Consider the following 18731-nt stretch of genomic DNA (forward strand, 5'->3'; position numbering starts at 1 on the left):
TTGATTGTGTTTCTGATTTCAGCCGGTTAAATTCTCTATTCAGTGCATTCTGGATCTCCGCTATTCTTGTGTTTGGGTGATCATTTGAGTGCTTGATATACCAAGTCAGCGCGTGATCCTGCACCATGCTCACCAATGTGGCCTTCTTAATGTTGCCATCTGTGACTCCTTGTGCTTCCCACACTTCTCTTACCACGAACCAAAACTGGTCCGGATCCTCATTCCCTACTCCTCTGAATATGGGTAGCTTGATTGCGCTCTCCATGCTGAACTAAGGGGGTGGTGGAGGTGGGGTGGGTGAAGATGGAAATGAAGTAGGTGAAGTGGATGAAAGCATAAGTGGAGGTGATAACTGCGGAATGTGCTACCTTATCAAACTAACCACACTTCTCAGGGAAACCCGAGCATGCTCTTCCTCGCTCTCTCGCAAAGGTGAAATTAAAGGACTGTTTCCTAACCCTTCGATCCCTTTGTAGATCTTTCTGCTTCGCGTCGTTCCAATCATTAATGTATTCGCATAACCCGCTTTTCACATAACAACATCTTAATCCAGGTATTCAGGGATTTGATGTACCTACCTCGTAGTCCCTTGAGAAAACGTCGTTCTGCTTCGCTATAGCTCACAGTTGTGTCTATCGTGAACTCAGTGATAAACCCCCTATTATCCATCCGAGCCAATGGTCCACGGTCCACACAATCTTATCTTCTGAAGCCTCTAGTCTATGCACTAATTCCGGAGTCCACACTATCAGTTGATCAATCTTGTACCTTCCCTGGCTATTGGCTAACCTCGCAATCCAATCATACAACTCTGAAGAGAAGGACGCGAAGAAGATCTCATGGATTTCTGTATATACGTAGCGATCTAGCCACCTCTTCTCGGATATCTATGGAGTTCTGTTTTCCTGTGTCACGAACTCATGAAGCTTCTGATCCAACCAATCTTCAATTTCCTTTTTCGTAGGGTTCCAGTGTTCCGACATCAAACATCCCTTAGGCAAATCCCAGTCTTGACAACGAAACCATTTGTTGGCTTGTTGGGGCCTGACCCAGGTTCAGAAGTGATTTAGCCAAACAAATCCTGAACTACTGGCCCTTTTGGCAACAGTCTGCGGAGCGCAAACTGAGGTCTCACTCGACGTAGTATGGGAGAGTGCTAGAACCAAGTTTCCGCACCCTAGGGATGTCTTGATGAGGTCTAGAAAGTTCGCGACTCAATCTTGCGCACTCGCGCTGCCCCGCATAGTTGTCTGACTTTCTCGTAGTTTTGGTATAGAGTGCGAAGAGGTGTTGTCTAGATCCTTTACCCTTACTGTGTTATTATTATAGATCTGACTTAATTTTGTGGGCCTAGTAGTCTTAACAATCATTCACATTCATAACTAGTGCGTGCAATCATAGAATGTAAAGAGATGCATAAAAATATAACAGAAGCATAAACATACAGATCTACGAATAGATGCACAATATTTTAGATTCAACTTAGCTTCCATTAAACTTTTGTTCTGTTACAATCCCAACTCTGCCCTGCACACTCAGCTGCAGGGGTCCGCGCACACAGCTGCGGACTCTACAAGGCCTTTGCGCACTCAACTGCAGAGCGTCTCTCTACTAAGACGACCCAAGACTCGGACTTACAGACTTAGAGCGAATATCGCACTCAAAAACCCATATCACTTAAGATCAATACTAAAACTCTCCTCTACCATTAGAACCTCACTCTTTTTATACATTCCCATGGTTCACGGACCATGGGTAGGCCGACACATTCTATATTAAATTACAATATTTTTAGGGCAGACTACCCTATACTCTCACACTCCGTGCCCACATTACATTGACCCAAAACTTTGGGCTACAAGCCCCAAAAATTCGCTATAGGGGGAATCTGCTGCCTAACATATATATTAAAAAAATGAATATACATGTTTGATTTGTTTAATTAAAAGTATTATAAAACATAAATAATCCCTGTCTCAATAGTGTTTCCATACTAAAAAGAAATAAAAATATTTCACTCACTTTCAACCATAAATAAAATATTTCACATAAAATATAATAATAAAAAAATAACTATACCTATTTGGTCTATTTAATAACTAAAATTTATTGGCAATTTTTCAAGTGTATTTCAAATATTAAAGCATGTTAGAACATGCTATGTATTCTGAAAGCACCTATTTATATCATATATTTTGAAAGTATTCGAGCACTATATATTTTATTTTGAAAGTGCTAATGCATTATATTTTATTGAACATCAACATGTATATCTTAATGCATTGTGAAGTCTTAGTTATTGTAAATGTAACATTGATGGAAACGACAATGGTATTGTTCTGTTTTTATTTTAGTTTAGAGTATTAGTACTTTTATTAGGACTATTATCATTAGTGCATTTATATATTATATTGTACATGTGCATACTAATCATTAAAACATATTGGTGTGTAAATATGAATATAATGAGTACAATGTATCAATATGATATGTTTTAATGATGAACTTTCTTGCCTTGTGAATATTCAAATAGAACATCTTGTTTTTTTCACAAAATTTCAATTATTTATGGAAAAATCAAATAATCTTTATAATAATATTTATTTTTGTATTTTAATTTAATGTATTTGGATAATTATTGGGCGTGCTCACGGGCAAACAAACTTATTACACCCCTATTTATTGGAATAATGTAAAACATTGGAACACAATATTTTACAACATTAGATACTAAGTTAGAGTAAGTCATTCATTTTATTATAGATGAATAAGGGACTCTTCATCATGCAATATGAAACAATATAATATTCCATGATAATCAAAGTGTTAAAAAATAATTTGTACAGTTATTTATAACTTATCATCATACCAAATGGGACAATATTGTCCACATTGAACAAAATGTCTTACTTTTAAACTCAAATATTCTAAAATATAAAAGTTGCAACATTCAATTATATTGATCATTAATCATCTCTTGAACTATTGTCATTTCTCAAGGTCCTTGTATGTCTTTGTTCTTTATCACTTATAAGGGATATTGTACTTGGGTTATTTGCAATGTTTTATTGAGTAGCTTGATTTTGATCTACATGTTCATGTACAATCATAAAATAAAGTGAAATGAATATTTTTACATTTATAGGAAAATATATATTCTTGTGTAAATAAAAATAAGGTACCTACATGACAATGAATGATTCATACACGCTACATCTTACATTATGTTTCATGTCATATATCTACATATTTTCTCATGGCTCCACTCCATACTTCATTTCCTATAAGTTCTATGCAACACAACATAGCAAAAATATAATTAAAAGTTTCTTGTTCTTCCATTGATTGTAAAAAAGGTAGGTAAAACAACATAGCCACATACAAATTGTTCAATCCCTCAATACCCTAACATATACTCACAATCCATCCATAAGCCAATGTCAATTAAATTGTTTGGATGGCTCTTATTTGTGCATTAGCACCTAATGGAAAGCATACATAGACAATTGTAAATTAATTATACTAACATCACAATAGATATGAAATCTTAAGTAAGGAAAAGGAAAGTGTTCACAAAATTTTCAATGATCCCTTTTACACTTTTGTTTTCCCTAAATTTACTTAATGGAGAAGGGATTTTTGTCACATACATACCTCCTTAGGATCTACCAGATGATGGAAAGTACAAACAATAAAATCTTCTAGATATAATGCAAATTACTCCTTCCACATAATTGAAAAGACAAATATTGGTGCACCTTGTTACCCTTGCATGTTGATGGAACCTAAAGATCTTGCTCCTACTTAGATATTCTGCTCTAGCTCTGTGGTGCTATCACTTACGCACGTTCATGAACATACATGGACAATTTATTTTCCTCCAAGAAAGGCAAGTTAGTATGAAAAATACCTAATCATAATAAAATAATTATGATCTCATCAAAATATATCATATAGAGAGGAAAAATATATTGATATTCCATACAAAAGAAGAGTACAATAATAAATTATATGTTTGGTGATGGGTGTTCTTCTTTGATCCCTTAACCTTGTTTCTCCCTTAGCTTACTCATAGATTGGGTTCATCTATGAAGCATGTAAAGACTTCTTGGTGGAAATCTTCAAGCATAATTGTAACAACCCACCCCCCACTTTTACAAGCTCACCCGGGTAAACATGAGATGTGAGTTACTATGCATGACCTAACCTAACAAGTTTTTGTGCATGACCTATGCACAAAAAGTTTTTCAGGATTTATGCATTCAAATATGTTTTTTAACTAACAAAGAATCACAATCCTTTTTGAAATGTATCTAGTGAAAAACACCATTTCGTCTACAGGTTATATTGTTGAAATATTCCAAAACCATTTATTGTGTTAAGAAGTGTATTCTACAATTTAATACTTAATACTTAATTTGCTCCACTTGTAATTAACAAGTATCCCCTTTAAAACAAAAATAAAATATCAACAAAACTATATATATATATATATATATATTTCAATGTTCATATTAAATAGTATAATTTTATATAGAATAGTAAACTAAAAAATCTTACATTTTTGCTTTATAATATGTAAGAGATTTACAATTCTTTTACCATTTAAATAAATATCCATGTTAATATATATACATGATGATGATGGTTAACGTCCACCAAATTAAGTCATTGGTTTTGAAAATATCCAAAGCAATGGTGTTATAATAGAAAAATAAAATATTTTAATGTAGATTATAAGTAAAATATTTCAATTTCAATTATATATATATATTAAATAGTATAATTTTATATCAATTTTATATAGAATAATAAAATAATTGAAAGTAAGAAAATCTTACATTTTGCTTTATAATATGCAGGAGATTTACAATTCTTTTACCATTTAAATAAATATCCATGTTAATACATATATATATATATATATATATATATAATAGAAAAAAATATATATTTTAATGTTGATTATATTTAAAATATTTCAATTCCTATTTTAAATAATTTTGTTTCAATTTGGTAGACACCAAGAGATAACAAAAAAAATTGTAGATTATATGTAAAATACTTAAAAAAAAAATAGAATAAAGTAATTATTTATGAAGAAAGAAAAAGATAAAAAGAAAGTTGTTTCTCAGTATAACAGACATTGCATTTAAAAATATATAATAACAAAAACACATTTTAATGTGCACGGCTTATAATATAAATTAAATATTTCCATATTCATATTGAATAAAATTATATTCATATTGAATAACATTATATAACAATTTCAAGTATATATATATATATATATATATATATATATATATAAAACAATTAAAAACTAAAAATTTCTTATAATCAAATTTTTTATAAATATCAAATTTTTTATAAATGTGTTATTCAAAATTAAAAAATTATATATATATATATATAACTAGTCTATATCAGATTTTTCAAATTTACCAATTAATTTTTTTTTTCAAATTTACCAATTAAAAAATTTAATTACTCTTTACATTTGATAAATCCCCACTTACCATATACTTTATCAAATTTATTATATCATTAAAAACTAAATAACTTGAATCAACCAGTGAACCATAAACATTACTTTAAAAAAATTTAAATAACCAACTTTTACCAACAATTTAATTCATATTAAATAAAAATCAAATCTGCAGTAACCAAATTTTAAAAACAGTTTTATTCTTATTAAATAAAAATCAAACCGATGAATTTACATATAATTTGTTCACATCAGAATCAAATCGATGTATTTACATACAAATTGTTCATATCAGAATTCAACATCCTAATTGGCCGTGTTTATATCAAAATGCATTGGCCCAATTGGCCTCACTACCCACTCTAGGCATGCTAGCCTGCCTCTTGGCAAACACATCTACTTTGAAGTTGGCCCCACACATTTGCCCCTTACTATCCACACGAGGCATCGGCATGAGCTTATGGAGAGGATGTTCAAAACTCTGCAAGCCACCAGATGTAGAGAAAAAACAACCTGCAAAGCCAAAGGCAACATCATTATAAAAAATAAATAAGAGAAAAAAATTACATTACTCTGCGTTATGTGTCAAACAGCTATTTAAACAATAATTTAGCAGTGTAATATTACCTCGGGGAAAAGGAGCAAAAGATTTTCCACATCCTTCTTTCAGAACATTGGGCTCATCAGATAGGACCAGGCAACCATCAGCTGCAGTGCCCCAAAAGAAAGGCACTGAACCATCAGCATCCTGGCAAACACAAATAGTTTGTCAGTCAAAATGCCAAGAAATCGACAATTTCATGGCATACCTAATGGAAAGTGCACAACAAAGAAAAAGGAAATGGAGGGATGACAATGACAGGCGTACAACTGCAGTGAAGAAAGCCTGTGAAGTGGAGTCGTAAAGAACGAAGGCGAACTTTCCAGAGAGCTCTCTGACGACCTGATCTGCAGGGTAGGGGCCACGATCTCTGAGAGTGCGATACGCTTCAATGACAATAGCCACTTCATTTGCTGATTTGTTGAGACCATATCGTTGCCTCAACACCGCTACGTTGTCCAAGGTGCCCAAGAATATGCAGAACATGTCATCTACAGCACGGAAAGATCTGCGCCATTCAAGAATCACCAATTATGAGAATAGATTTACAAAATAGGAGACTAAAGAAAAGAAGTGAGAAGAGAAAAGATGCCTGGGTGTCAGGAGAGGCTGGCGCCACTGAGTGTAGGCCATGGCACCGGCACCCCCAAGGTTAATACAGACGGTTCCAGAATCGGCAGAGACGAAAGAGTCAACCAAATCGATACCATTTTTCCTCTGGTCAGCCTCAACAGTGGGGCTGGTCAATTCCTCAGGGCCTTGTGCCACGGATCTCTTCAATACTGTCAGCATTTTTGGAGGCAGAAACAACTTTAAACCAAACTACACTACCTGGTTGGAGGAAAAAAAAAATACAACGTAGGAAATATTTTTTTACAGAGAAGATAAGATACAGAACAGCACTGCGCTTGGCTAATAAGCTACCGATTGCTTGCTTCTAACAAAGACAACGGTCGTTGGGTAGAGAGGATGTTAGTATATATACAATTAATCATGCCCCGTTTTATCGGGCACGTTAATGGATAACCACGCCACCTCGTTGTGTGACGTGGATGCAGATTGAATCTGGTCGAGTCAGGGTGAGACTGATCCTGGATAATATTGTGGATAATTTTGGCACGCTTTTTTAAGAAGGTTCGAACTGCGAAAGATATTATCCATGATGTCCGAACCAAAGTAAATGTCAAAATAATTTAAAAGTTGTATTTATATTAATTGTTGATAAGTTTTATGAAGATATTGTAATTAATATTATTTTGAGAATGTGAACCTAATTTGGAAAATGTATTTATATTAATATTGTTTATAAGTTTTATAAGGATATTATAATTAATATTTTTTATTTGAAAATTAGTTTATTATTATTATTTTTATTTATTTTTTGCTTTAAAAGAATTTAGTAACTTGCTTGATACCTAATTAAATGCCCGTATGGAGGCTGGCCCATCTATGGATGTCGAGCGGGTCATGGGAGCGCATCCATCTCCATGCGTTGTAACTCCGGCGGCCACCTTTGCGTTTCTGGCAACGAACACGGGACCCACCAAACACGAGGTCGCACCGTCTTGCCTTTTCAAATAGGGACCTCGCGCCAAAATGGTATTTTCGCCATCCGGACTCCCGTTCGAAAATACTCTGCCTCTGCAACCCGCCTGGACGAAACGCAAGAGCTCTGTTCAACCGCCGATTGCTTCCCCTCGCAGGCTAGTTCCCGAGCTCCTGGTACATTCCTTGCCCGTGATTATTATCTATAACATCGCTTTGCATTGGAGCTCATTCATTGCTTCAATGGTATTTGGAATATGAATAAACTACATTCACAGAGGTTTTAAAGGAGACACTTGATAGTTTTACTTCTGCAATTCTTATAGTCATAAAAAACTAGAAAATCAGCCATATATATGTATGGCATTGATGAAAATGTAGTTGGCTCTCAAGACCCTTTTTCCCATTCCTCACAAGAACTAAGACAGTCATTTAAATACTTAGGGCTTTTCATCAAGTCAAATGGCTGAAATTGGCATCCATTCCAAAGGGTGTCTTAAAGAAGATTAAATATTCTGCGATTAAAAAACGTCAACATCCTCAGATCTATGGACTTCTAGCCTGTAATGGCAGTGTCGGATGAAGGCACAGCAGTAGCCCGGAATTTTAAATTTCTTTTGCCGGTATACTGAAAAATTGGTGATAGTCACTTTCTATCATTTTAACGCTGAAAATTGGGTGACAGTTCTTATTTACCATTTCACCTAAAACTTTGGTGACAGTGGATTGTTTTTAGTATTATCTCTGGAAAAGTTGTGTGGAATAAAGAGGATCTCACTGGGCTCATTAGGACCTACTTGCAAAGCCCAAAATATTTGGAGGATGGAATATTAAGAACCTACGCAATAACAATATCTACCTGAATCAAGGCATTATTATTCATCTAAAACGGCGAGAATTGTTTACTTTAAACAAAATTGTGAAAGTTGAAGACACTACTTTGTGGGCTCAGGGTCGGCTCTCAGCCAATGATGTCAGTGTTGAAGGATTGCAGCTGATCAACGTGGTTAGCTCTTGCCCTCATCCAGTCCCAATATAAACTGTTTCATACTCATTTGGATCAATGTTCATCACTCCCTCTACAGTTTTGACTGCACCCTTGTATGTCCATTCTGCATCACACGTCATACAAGCTCTGTAGATTGATGATCAATAGCCTTGAGCCCTGCTTTCTTTCCAATCCACCAACTCCGGACTTTGGGTCTCTCCTAATCCTGAAAATTTACCTCTACGAAAATTAACTCTCACAATCAATGGTAAGACTGCAATTTAGTAAGAGGCTAGACAATAAGCATCCTTCCTTTATCACCTTTAGAACTCACAGAACCAACTACAGAGCATTTGCACCAGCTTTGCTAATCAGATTATGAAAGGCTAAAAATTGCCTTAAAAGGAAGCCAGTATCAAACTTCAAATAAATTAGCATTTTCACTGCAGATTAAGAAGAAGATAGACTTTTCACTTTGAGCTTATAATAAGCTGTAAATAATATTTCTGCTGCAATACTAAGTCAATCTTCTAATACCTATAATATATGAGGGCTAATCACAGCATCAAACCTCTAAACCCTTTTTCTTTTATCCACAACGAAGGCACTAGAGTTTAACAGGAGGGATATTAAGTTCAAACTCATGGTAAACTTTGATCGAGGTGAGAAACTAGATAAAAGTCTCAGACCTCTGGTATGCTGCCCTTGAATGGAATGCCATTGAAAGAGTTACTGTCTCTAAAAAGGTCCCTGTAGCCTATTAGGGCCGGTTATAGCATCAAACCCATAAACCCTTTTTGTTTTTATCCACAACAAGGCACTAGAGTTTAACAGGAAGGGAACTCATGTTCAAACTCCTGGTCAAGTTGGATTGATATCTGAAACTAGTTGCAAGTCCAATACCTCTGGTATTAAGCCCCTGTATGCAGCCCTTGAATGCAATGCCAGTTAAAGAGTAATCTCCCCTAGGATATTCAATCATAAGCTTCTAAAAAAATAACATGCATATCATATGGACACTTTGTTATGTAATTGTTTTGGACTTCATCTGAGCATAACAAAGTGGAACAAACTGATTAAAGTTGTATAACAGTTTTTTCTTTGCAACAGATTTTGCATGTTATTATGTTTCTTTCAGCAATGTATTGATTATACCAAGATGAAGCATTTGAAAGTCTATAATACTGTTTTGTGCATGGGTAGGAAATATTGAAGGGGAGATAGGGAATTATGCTGTAAATGTGTTTATATCTGGTGGGGTCTTGAGTGTAAATTGTACACACTACAAAAAATTGCATTTCAAGTGGTGTTCAATATTCATAGTATGAACTGTTGCTCATATGTTTAGTCAATATTCGTGTTCCCTCATTTGTATAGGGATTTGAAGAATGAAGAAGTGGGACTTGATCAATGAGTTGGAGGTTGAGGACCCAGAAGGGATGATAGAGTTTTCAGCGGAAGATTTGACATGGACAAAATGTTTAGTCAATTTAGTGTTATCTAAATGGTTAGTATTAATTGTCAACCCGGGGCTCGTAAGCTGATGAAGTGAAGGTGTACTATATGTACTTAAGCAACCTCTTAGAGTTTTTTTTATCGTTGGGGGTGTTGTTTGTGGTTAATTTATCTTCCTAAGATGGAGTGGTGATTTATAAACAGATGAGTGATAGTGTGTGATTAGTGATCTCTAACTACTTGCTTGAAAGAAATAAATAACTTGAAATAACTTGAAAGCAAAGAACCACTTCCAATGGCACTAGACACCATTCATGCTGCTGCAAATAAAAGAAAAGAAAGTCACTTTTAAAACCAAAGATAATGATTATCTCTCCCTAACTCCCTGCTTCAAACACATAGTGCTGTGTAAAGCACGATTAGGAAGTAGCTCAAGTTGAGTTAGAAAAGTGATTAAAAATGAGAAAAATCTACTTTAAAGACTAGTGATAACGTTTTGCTCTTTCTAACTCTCTACTTCTGCCATATGTACTATGCAAAGTATGATTAGAAAGTAGTGAAAGATTAGTCTAAAAAGCACTCAAAGCCAACTGCAAGTTAGTGGTATTCTGATCCTTAAAAGATAACAATTTATGATAAAAGATCATTCATGTGTTAGCAGAACTTTAAGAAATAAGACTAAAAATCAGCTATAAAAACAAAGGCAGCAACTTGAACCTGTCAACTTCAAATACCATTAGTTTGTAAAGCAAATACACAAACATAAAAACAAATCCCGGGCTAAAAACCTGCAAGGAAATAATACTGATCAGCTTGAAAGAAAAGAAATCAAATAAATCAAACTATACATGTTTAAAGAAATGCTGAATGAGAAAATAAAGAAATGTTGAACATAAAATACTTTACAGAGGCTAACATGAATAGGGGCCCTCCATTCATTCAGCCACAAGAAGACTTAAGGAACTGAAAGCTTCAAAACAGCACTGTTTCTATTGCTCCATTTGCAGAAATGTACAAAACAGAGTGCTAGAACAGCACTATAAAAACAGAGTTTACAAATGCTCTTAAAATTATCATAAGTTCAGAAAGTACAGCAGCTAAAAAGTAAAATAAGCATACGCAGACGCAAGTATATATAGGCATCTGAAGGATGGCCTAACACGTACAGCTAATAACTGAAAAACAACTAACTGTAATGCGTATTTAAGGTTCATTGACACATCATAAGGCTGTGTGGATGAGCTGGAGGTTCTGTCGTCATGGGCAATGAATCCAGTGTTGGATCATGTCCCCTACCACCTGCAAAACGCGGACAAGTCACCGTTTGAGCTGACGTGACCTAACAGCTTACAATCACCGTTAAGCTGCCTTTATTTGACAGTAACTTGACCAGTTTTGACCGGAGGTACAGATGACGTGAATGGCTGAAAAAATGGCACAGGAATCTCGAGCACGTTGATACCTAAGTGCCCATGTGGCTCATTTGGCAAACTGACACGTGGAACCTTGAGTTTAACAAAAAGGCTGCGGGATCATCAGATGGCTGCGGAATCACTGAATGGTTGCGGGATTGCCAGACAGCTGCGGAATTCCTGCAAGTATGTCAAAATCTAAACAAAACAGTCACCCATTAGCAAAACTCACTTGATCATGCTTAATGACACCTAATGTAATGATCTGGGTGGTTTTACAGTGAAAATGAGGCAAAAGTGAAGAAAAGCTGAGGAAAAACTGAGGGAAATGGTAGACAAGTAGGTGTAAAGTAGAGGCTCTACATACCCCCACTACAAGGGTATTGCATGTCCTCATGCAATGAAAACACAGCTCAATCCACCTGCTGGGATGCCTCTGCTAAGACATCCAATCTCCTCTTCTTCCTCTGTGTGGAGACATTGACTTTTGGTCTCTTGAACATGCATCTGAATTTCAAATTGATTAAGGCTCTGTTTAGCCTTCTACATTTCTTCTTGAGTCTCCTGTTTTTCTTCTGCCACATGCCCATGTGAAGCATGGTGTTATCTTGGACCATTTTGTCAATATCATCTTGCTGCTTCATTTTTTCATTTTCCTGCTTAATGTGGCGATTTAGCACCTCAAGTTCATAGATCTCTTGTTTGAGTATGTCTATTTGCTGCTCATGAGGTATGATATTACTTGGGCCAGCAGTGTTCTGCTCCAATGTTTCAAAATAGTTGTACACCTCTTGCTGAGCTGGGTCAACCATTGGTGACTTCCTTGGACTGTGTTCATGCTCAATTTCAGTTTCAAACTCCGGCTGAAATGGACTGTCCTCCCTTGGAGGAGTAGCTGCATCACGTTGTGGACTATCCTCAAGGTCTGATTTTATAGCACCCTTCTCAGGTGTGCTTAGATCAATGAAAAGTGTCCTTGTGGCTCTCCCTTTATTCTGCAATCTGCTGCTCCTTCTTACAGTGGCAACACTCTGTGTTTCTTTTTGTGCCTTTTTCCTTGGTTTCTGCACTTTTACTTTCTTGGAAAGGGCAGTTTTTTCATGGAGTTTGGCCAACCTTTGTGCTAAGGGCTGACTATCTTCCTCACTAGAATTCTCTGGAGTCTGATAAGTTTCTTGAACTATGGATTTTCCCTTGTCTTGCTTTTGTTTCTTCCTATCTTCTTTTCTCTTCTGGGCAGCTTCTTGGGCAAGTTCTGAGAGGGTTTGTGTGATAATCCCTTGAGCTATTGGATCACTGTCCACAGTAGGTTCAGGCTCAATCTCATGTTCAGAATGATGTACTTCAGTTTCCTCTTCAATCTGTCCTTGGACAGTTCCCTCTAAGATATCAGTTTCAGGGGTATCCTATTTTCTTTTTCTTCTACTTTTTCTAGGCACAGAGGTTTCTCCAGCTTCTTCAAAATGATTTCTCACAAGGAATTTCTCCCAGGTGTCTCGTTTTGCTTTTAATTGTTCCTCCACTAACAGCTTAACAAGACTATGATGACAGAGATGTGCTTCAATGTTTCGTGGATTCCTTTGGGCCATGGAACACATTTTTCTAAGGCTTTGGAATAGAAAGTAGGGAAGATTTATATCATGTTCTCCTTGAAATTGCAGCATAACTTTACCATGATAAACATATAAGACCCCAAATCTCCCTTCAAAAGTGAAAAATTTTTGCACTAACAACAGTAAAATTTTCCATTCTTCCTTAACATAAGTGACAGGAATTCCTTTTGTGAAGACACTGGTATCCATACCTGGGTTTTTTAAAATCTGCTTCCATTGTTGATCTTGAACTGACCGGTTTTTAAACCACCTTTCTCCGGTTTGTGGGAGAGATGTAGCTTGTGCTATGCTGCCCTCACTGACTGCAAACGTTAAATCACCCACCTCCACTTGACTGTCTTTATCTCTGAATGACCTTGCAAAGGCCTTTGTAACCTCCTTGTGGTAGCCTTTAAATTTCTTGATGCACTGTAGCCAGTTGGCTTTCTGCAACGCCTCCTTAACTTGAGGATATGCTTCTAGGAATTTTGAACCTTCTGGTTCAGCCCTTAAAAGTTTCCCCATTGACTCTACGGCTCTGTTCTAAAACACGACTTCAATGGTGGCTTTACACAGTAAATTCTCGGCTCTGTTCAGAATTTTGTGGAAAAGAGGTTGTATGGTTTCAGCAATAGCCTTAGACACAGTGAATTCACGGCTTGAACATCGTGAAATGGTGGATTAACAGCTTTAACACAGTGGAACGGTGGCTTAGCAGTCGTAATACAACCGTAACATACGTTCACTGGTTATATGTATTCACTGTTTCTCAGAATTAGCAGAGAGGAAAAAACAGAGTATGGTTTATGGAGGCAACGTAGTGAGTGGAACGGAATGAAGGAAATGAGAGAATGGAATAGCGTGAAATGGAGTGTTATGAGCGTAGGAGGGTTTCGAAATAATGAATGGAAACGGCTAGATCCTTAGATTTCGGCTGTAGGTTTACACATGGCTGCGGGATAAGGACTTAGAGAGTCGTAGTACATTAGGCTACGTCATTAGGGTACGAAAGCCTTAATGACAGAAGCAGCCGTAAGTGATTTTCAAAATCGTGGTAATCAAGGACTGATAGACTTGAGAGATACGTGGATATATGGTCGCATGGTAGGGAAAATGGGTAATCATTACAATTAGTGGCAAAAAGACATAACCCAGAAAACTTTGCGTAATGAAATAACTGTAAGTTTAAGATTTAAAACATACCTCAGATCCGCGTTTGGTTTGCCTTTTGATGATTTGCCACTAACCCTTTGTCAACTTATTGCTGTTACATGACTCTTTCCTCCTTGTTATTGATGATTTTTGAACTGTAAAAATTTCTCAAACAGACTGTGTTTCTTTGTGCAGGTGCAGAGGGCTGCGGAAAGGCTAAACGACTGCAGAATTGCCAAATAGCTGCGGGAACTGCAATGGTGTCCTCCAGCTGCACAAAATAACCTTAGTTGCCTAAAAAAAAACCTTTATTAATGAAATGAAATGGAATGAATGGATGAATGGGTGGAAAGCAGTGAGGTGAAGTGAGAATGGTTAGATGGAATAAGATGGTGAAATGGAATGGATGAAATGGCGAAATGAGATGAAAGAGAGAGAGATTTTTTTTTTTTTTTTTGGAAAACATGAGGTGTCAGGTGACCCTGATTTTCACCTCAGGTTTTCTGCATGAGACTGCCAATCAGAGATTGGTTTTCAGGCTCATACATTTATTCTTTTTTTTTTTTTTTTTGTCTTCTTTTTTTTTTTTTTTTTTTTTATATTTTTTTTTATTTTTTTTTTTGAAATTGAAAGAAACAGAGATTAGGCTGATGGAGGAGAAGAATTCTTCTCCACCAGCCTCATTTCAGAATCGCCTTGGAACAACTTAACAAACTCCTCTTTTGAGAGTGGCTTGTGGTAAACTTTCAACCGGTGGCCATTCACAATAAAGGGAGTTTGAAGTTCATCAATAGTCTTCATTCTAACTGCTCCATTATTAAAGACTTCATCAATCTCATATGGCCCAAGCCAATGAGTTTGAAATTTTCCTTTGAAGTCCTTAAATTTGGAATCAAACAAGAGTGCCCAATCACCCTTTTGAAACTTCTTTTCTTTGATATGTCGATCATGCCATTTGATTCTTTGGTGCTGAACTAGATCGGTCCTTAGAATTGCATCTTGTCTCATTTCATCTAGTTCATTTAACTGGTCCATTCTGTGCTTTTGGGCTTCTGATAAGCTCATCCCCAATTGAACTGCTGTCTTGAAGGTCTTGATTTGGAACTCAATGGGGAACAGGACTTCCTTCCCATAAACAAGTTCATAGGGAGAATGTCCTGTGGTGTTCCTCCATGTAGTTCTATAGGCCCATAAGGCTTCAGGAAGCCTTTCCGCCCAATCTCTTCTATGAAGATGAACAGTCTTTGTGATGATGCTTTCAAGAACTTTATTTGTAGATTCTACTTGACCATTCGCTTGTGGATGGTATGGAGTAGATGTTCTATGCTTGATTTTATACTCCTCCATCAGCTTCTCCATCATCCTTGATGTAAATTGGCTCCCCCGATCTGTTACAATTTCTCTTGGGACACCAAAACGAGTGAAAATATCCTCAAAAAGAAATTGAACAGCTGAATTTTCAGTAGCAGAAGTCAATGCTTTAGCTTCTACCCACTTAGTAACATAATCAGTACAAACCAATATATATCTCTTTTGCTTGGATGGCGGATTAATTGGTCCAACAAAATCTAGAGCCCATTTCTCGAAGGGTTCGATGCATACCTATGGCTGTAGTGGCATTTCATTTGAAAGAGTTGGTCTCCCAACTCTCTGACAATTGTCACACCTTCTAACATATTGCTTTGCATCCTTAAAGAGAGAAGGCCAATAATATCCTAAAGAAAGGATTTTATAGGCTGTCCTCTTATCAGCAAAGTGTCCGCCACAAGGTTCGTCATGACATGCCTTAAGGATGTCAGGCATTTCATCCTCCCGTACACATCTTCTGATCATAAAATCTGGCCCTGTTCTGAACAATTCATTAGAAATCCAAGAATAATGTGAACTCTCCTGAATGATTTTCCTTTTCTCATTAGGAAATAAATGTAAAGGTAGCTTTCCAGTAACTAAATAATTAGCAATATCAGCATACCAAGGAGTTTTGGTAGTTACTGCAAACAAATACTCATCTGGAAATTTATCCTCTACAGGAGAATCCTCATTAGTGTTTTGGATTCTAGACAAGAAATCAGCTACTGTGTTCTGTTTACCTGGTCGATCTAACACAGTTATGTTGAATTCTTGTAAAAGCAAAAGCCATCTTGTAACTCTACCATTAGTGACTGGTTTGTTCATGAGGTATCTAATGGCAGAGTGATCAGTGTGGACAAAGGTTTCATAGCTGGTTATATAATGTCTAAACTTGTTTATCGCATGAACAACGGCTAGAAATTCCTTTTCAGTAACAGTGTAATTTAACTCAGTAGGAGTCAAATTCTTACTTGTGTAATAAATGGCATAAGGGATCAAATCCTTTTGTCCCAAAACAGCTCCTAAAGCTGTATCTGAAGCATCAGTAGAAATGTGGAAAGGGAGTTTCCAATTTGGACCCCTTAGAATGGGTGCTTCAGATATTCTAATCTTTAAAGCTTCAAAGGCAGATTGACATTCAGGATTCCACTTAAATTCACAATCTTTAGTAAGGAGTTTGAAAAGAGGGGATGCTATCTTAGTGAAGTTTTCAATAAATCTTCTGTAATAACCAGTAAACCCAAGAAAACTTCTAACATCTCTTTGGCAATTTGGAACAGGTAACTTAGAGATGACTTCGACTTTAGATCTATCAACTTTGATTCCATCTCCTGAAATATGATGTCCTAAAACAATCCCTTCAGTAAACATCATAAAACACTTTTCATGACTTAAAGAAAGATTTGTTTCCTTACATCTTACCAGTACTTTTTCCAAATTTGCCAAAGCTTCTTCAAATGTATTACCATAAACTGTGAAATCATCCATGTATACCTCTACACAATCATGAATCAGATCTGAAAAGATTCCTAGTACAGCCCTTTGAAATGTAGCGGGTGCATTGCACAATCCAAAAGGGAGTACTCGGTAGGAAAAAGTTCCCCAAGGACAAGTAAATGTGGTTTTGTCTTGATCTTCAGGTGCTACCTGAATCTGGTTATAACCACTAAAACCATCCAAGAATGAGAAATACTTTTTACCTGTTAAAGTGTCTAATACCTGATCAATAAAAGGTAGAGGGAAATGATCCTTTAAGGTTGCCTTGTTCAATTCTCGATAATCAATGCAAACTCTCCATTTACCATTCTTTTTGGGCACTATAACCAAGGGAGAAACCCATTGGCTATCTGAAATGGGGTAAATGAAGTTTACCTTGAGCAATTTCTGAAGTTCTTCTTTCACAATTTCCCTAAGATTTGGATTCATCCGTCTTTGTGGCTGCCTAATAGGTCTGCTGTTTTCTTCAATATAAATGTGATGAATACAAGTCTTAGGGTCGATTCCTTTCATGTCAGTGTATTCCCATGCAAAGGCAGTGGAATGTTTTTGCAACAGTTTAGTTAATTCTTCTTGTTGTGGTCTTTCCAAGTTCTTGTTAATGTTTAATGTTTTTCCTGGAAAGATTTCAACCGTAGAACTACCAAACTCTTCCATTGAGAAGAGAGACATCTGACTAGAGGAGAGATATTCAATGTCTGCATCTAACTGAAACTGTGTAGAGTCATATTCTAAAGGTGTCTCGAAATTTTCTAATGTATTTAGAATTTGACTGTCCTCACTAATCTCAGAGATGGTTAGAACAGGTTGAAGAGTATCCTCATCATCGATCCACTCATCTTCTCCTATTTCTGTTATTGCCTTTGCGGGAGGATACAAGTTGAATTTCTTGGTAGAATTACCATCTGATATATACATGTCCCCAGACCTACAACTTATAAAAGCATCAGCTGTGGCCAGCCAAGGTCTTCCTAAAATAAGAGGATGTCCTCCTAGATTGTTCTTGGGGGTTAAAATCATAAAATCAACTGGATACTCCCAAGAGTCTAGTGAGACTGGAATATCTTCCAATACACCATCAGGTTTGATGATTGATCTATCTACAAGTTGCAGCAAAGTAGGTGTAAAGAGAAGGTTAGGAAGCTTTAACTGATCCATGGTCTGTCTACTCATGATGTTGATAGCGGCTCCTAAGTCAATCAAGGTATTTGGGATTTCAACCCCATTAATATGAGTTTTAACAATAGGGCTACCGGGATCCACATACTTTTGCATGGTAATCTTACCCATCATAATGTCTGCAATTTTTCCAACTAGATGTATCCTTTTGGTATTTCTGGTTTTCTTTCCTGTTTTTTTCAAACTCGACTCCTTTATTGTCTTTGCTAGGATGGGAATTTCCTTAATGGTTGTTAACAAGGGAATCTTGATACAGACATTTTTCAATTCATCTAGAAAGTTGTAGTCAGGCAACCAAATTTGTTTTTCCACCCCCTGGTCAATTTGTAACCTTTCAGGGAAAGGCGGTGTAGTTGAAGATGTAGGTTGCTCAACTAAGGGAGTTGATTCTTTTTCTTTTTCTTGAATGTTTGGATTTTGAAGGGATGCTTCAGAACCCTTATTAGCTTTAAGAGATTCTTCCTCAAAA

The 18731-nt window shown here is 36.3% G+C and overlaps 1 protein-coding gene across 1 annotated transcript; it reads right to left on the reverse strand.

The window, feature by feature from the left end:
- Positions 1-5674: 5674 nt before the first annotated feature.
- LOC149142781 (stem-specific protein TSJT1-like) lies at positions 5675-7044 on the reverse strand. The gene is made up of 4 exons (XM_089448580.1): positions 6685-7044; positions 6360-6600; positions 6119-6239; positions 5675-6004 (listed from the first exon to the last, which is right to left on the reverse strand). The coding sequence occupies exons 1-4, from the start codon at positions 6882-6884 to the stop codon at positions 5817-5819; spliced, it is 750 nt and encodes a 249-aa protein (XP_089304706.1). The 5' UTR covers positions 6885-7044; the 3' UTR covers positions 5675-5816.
- Positions 7045-18731: the final 11687 nt, after the last annotated feature.

This window comes from Pinus tabuliformis, chromosome X (genome assembly GCF_031772625.1).
Source record: "Pinus tabuliformis cultivar Carrire ecotype Pingquan chromosome X, CPIR1, whole genome shotgun sequence".
Lineage (NCBI taxonomy): Eukaryota > Viridiplantae > Streptophyta > Pinopsida > Pinales > Pinaceae > Pinus > Pinus tabuliformis.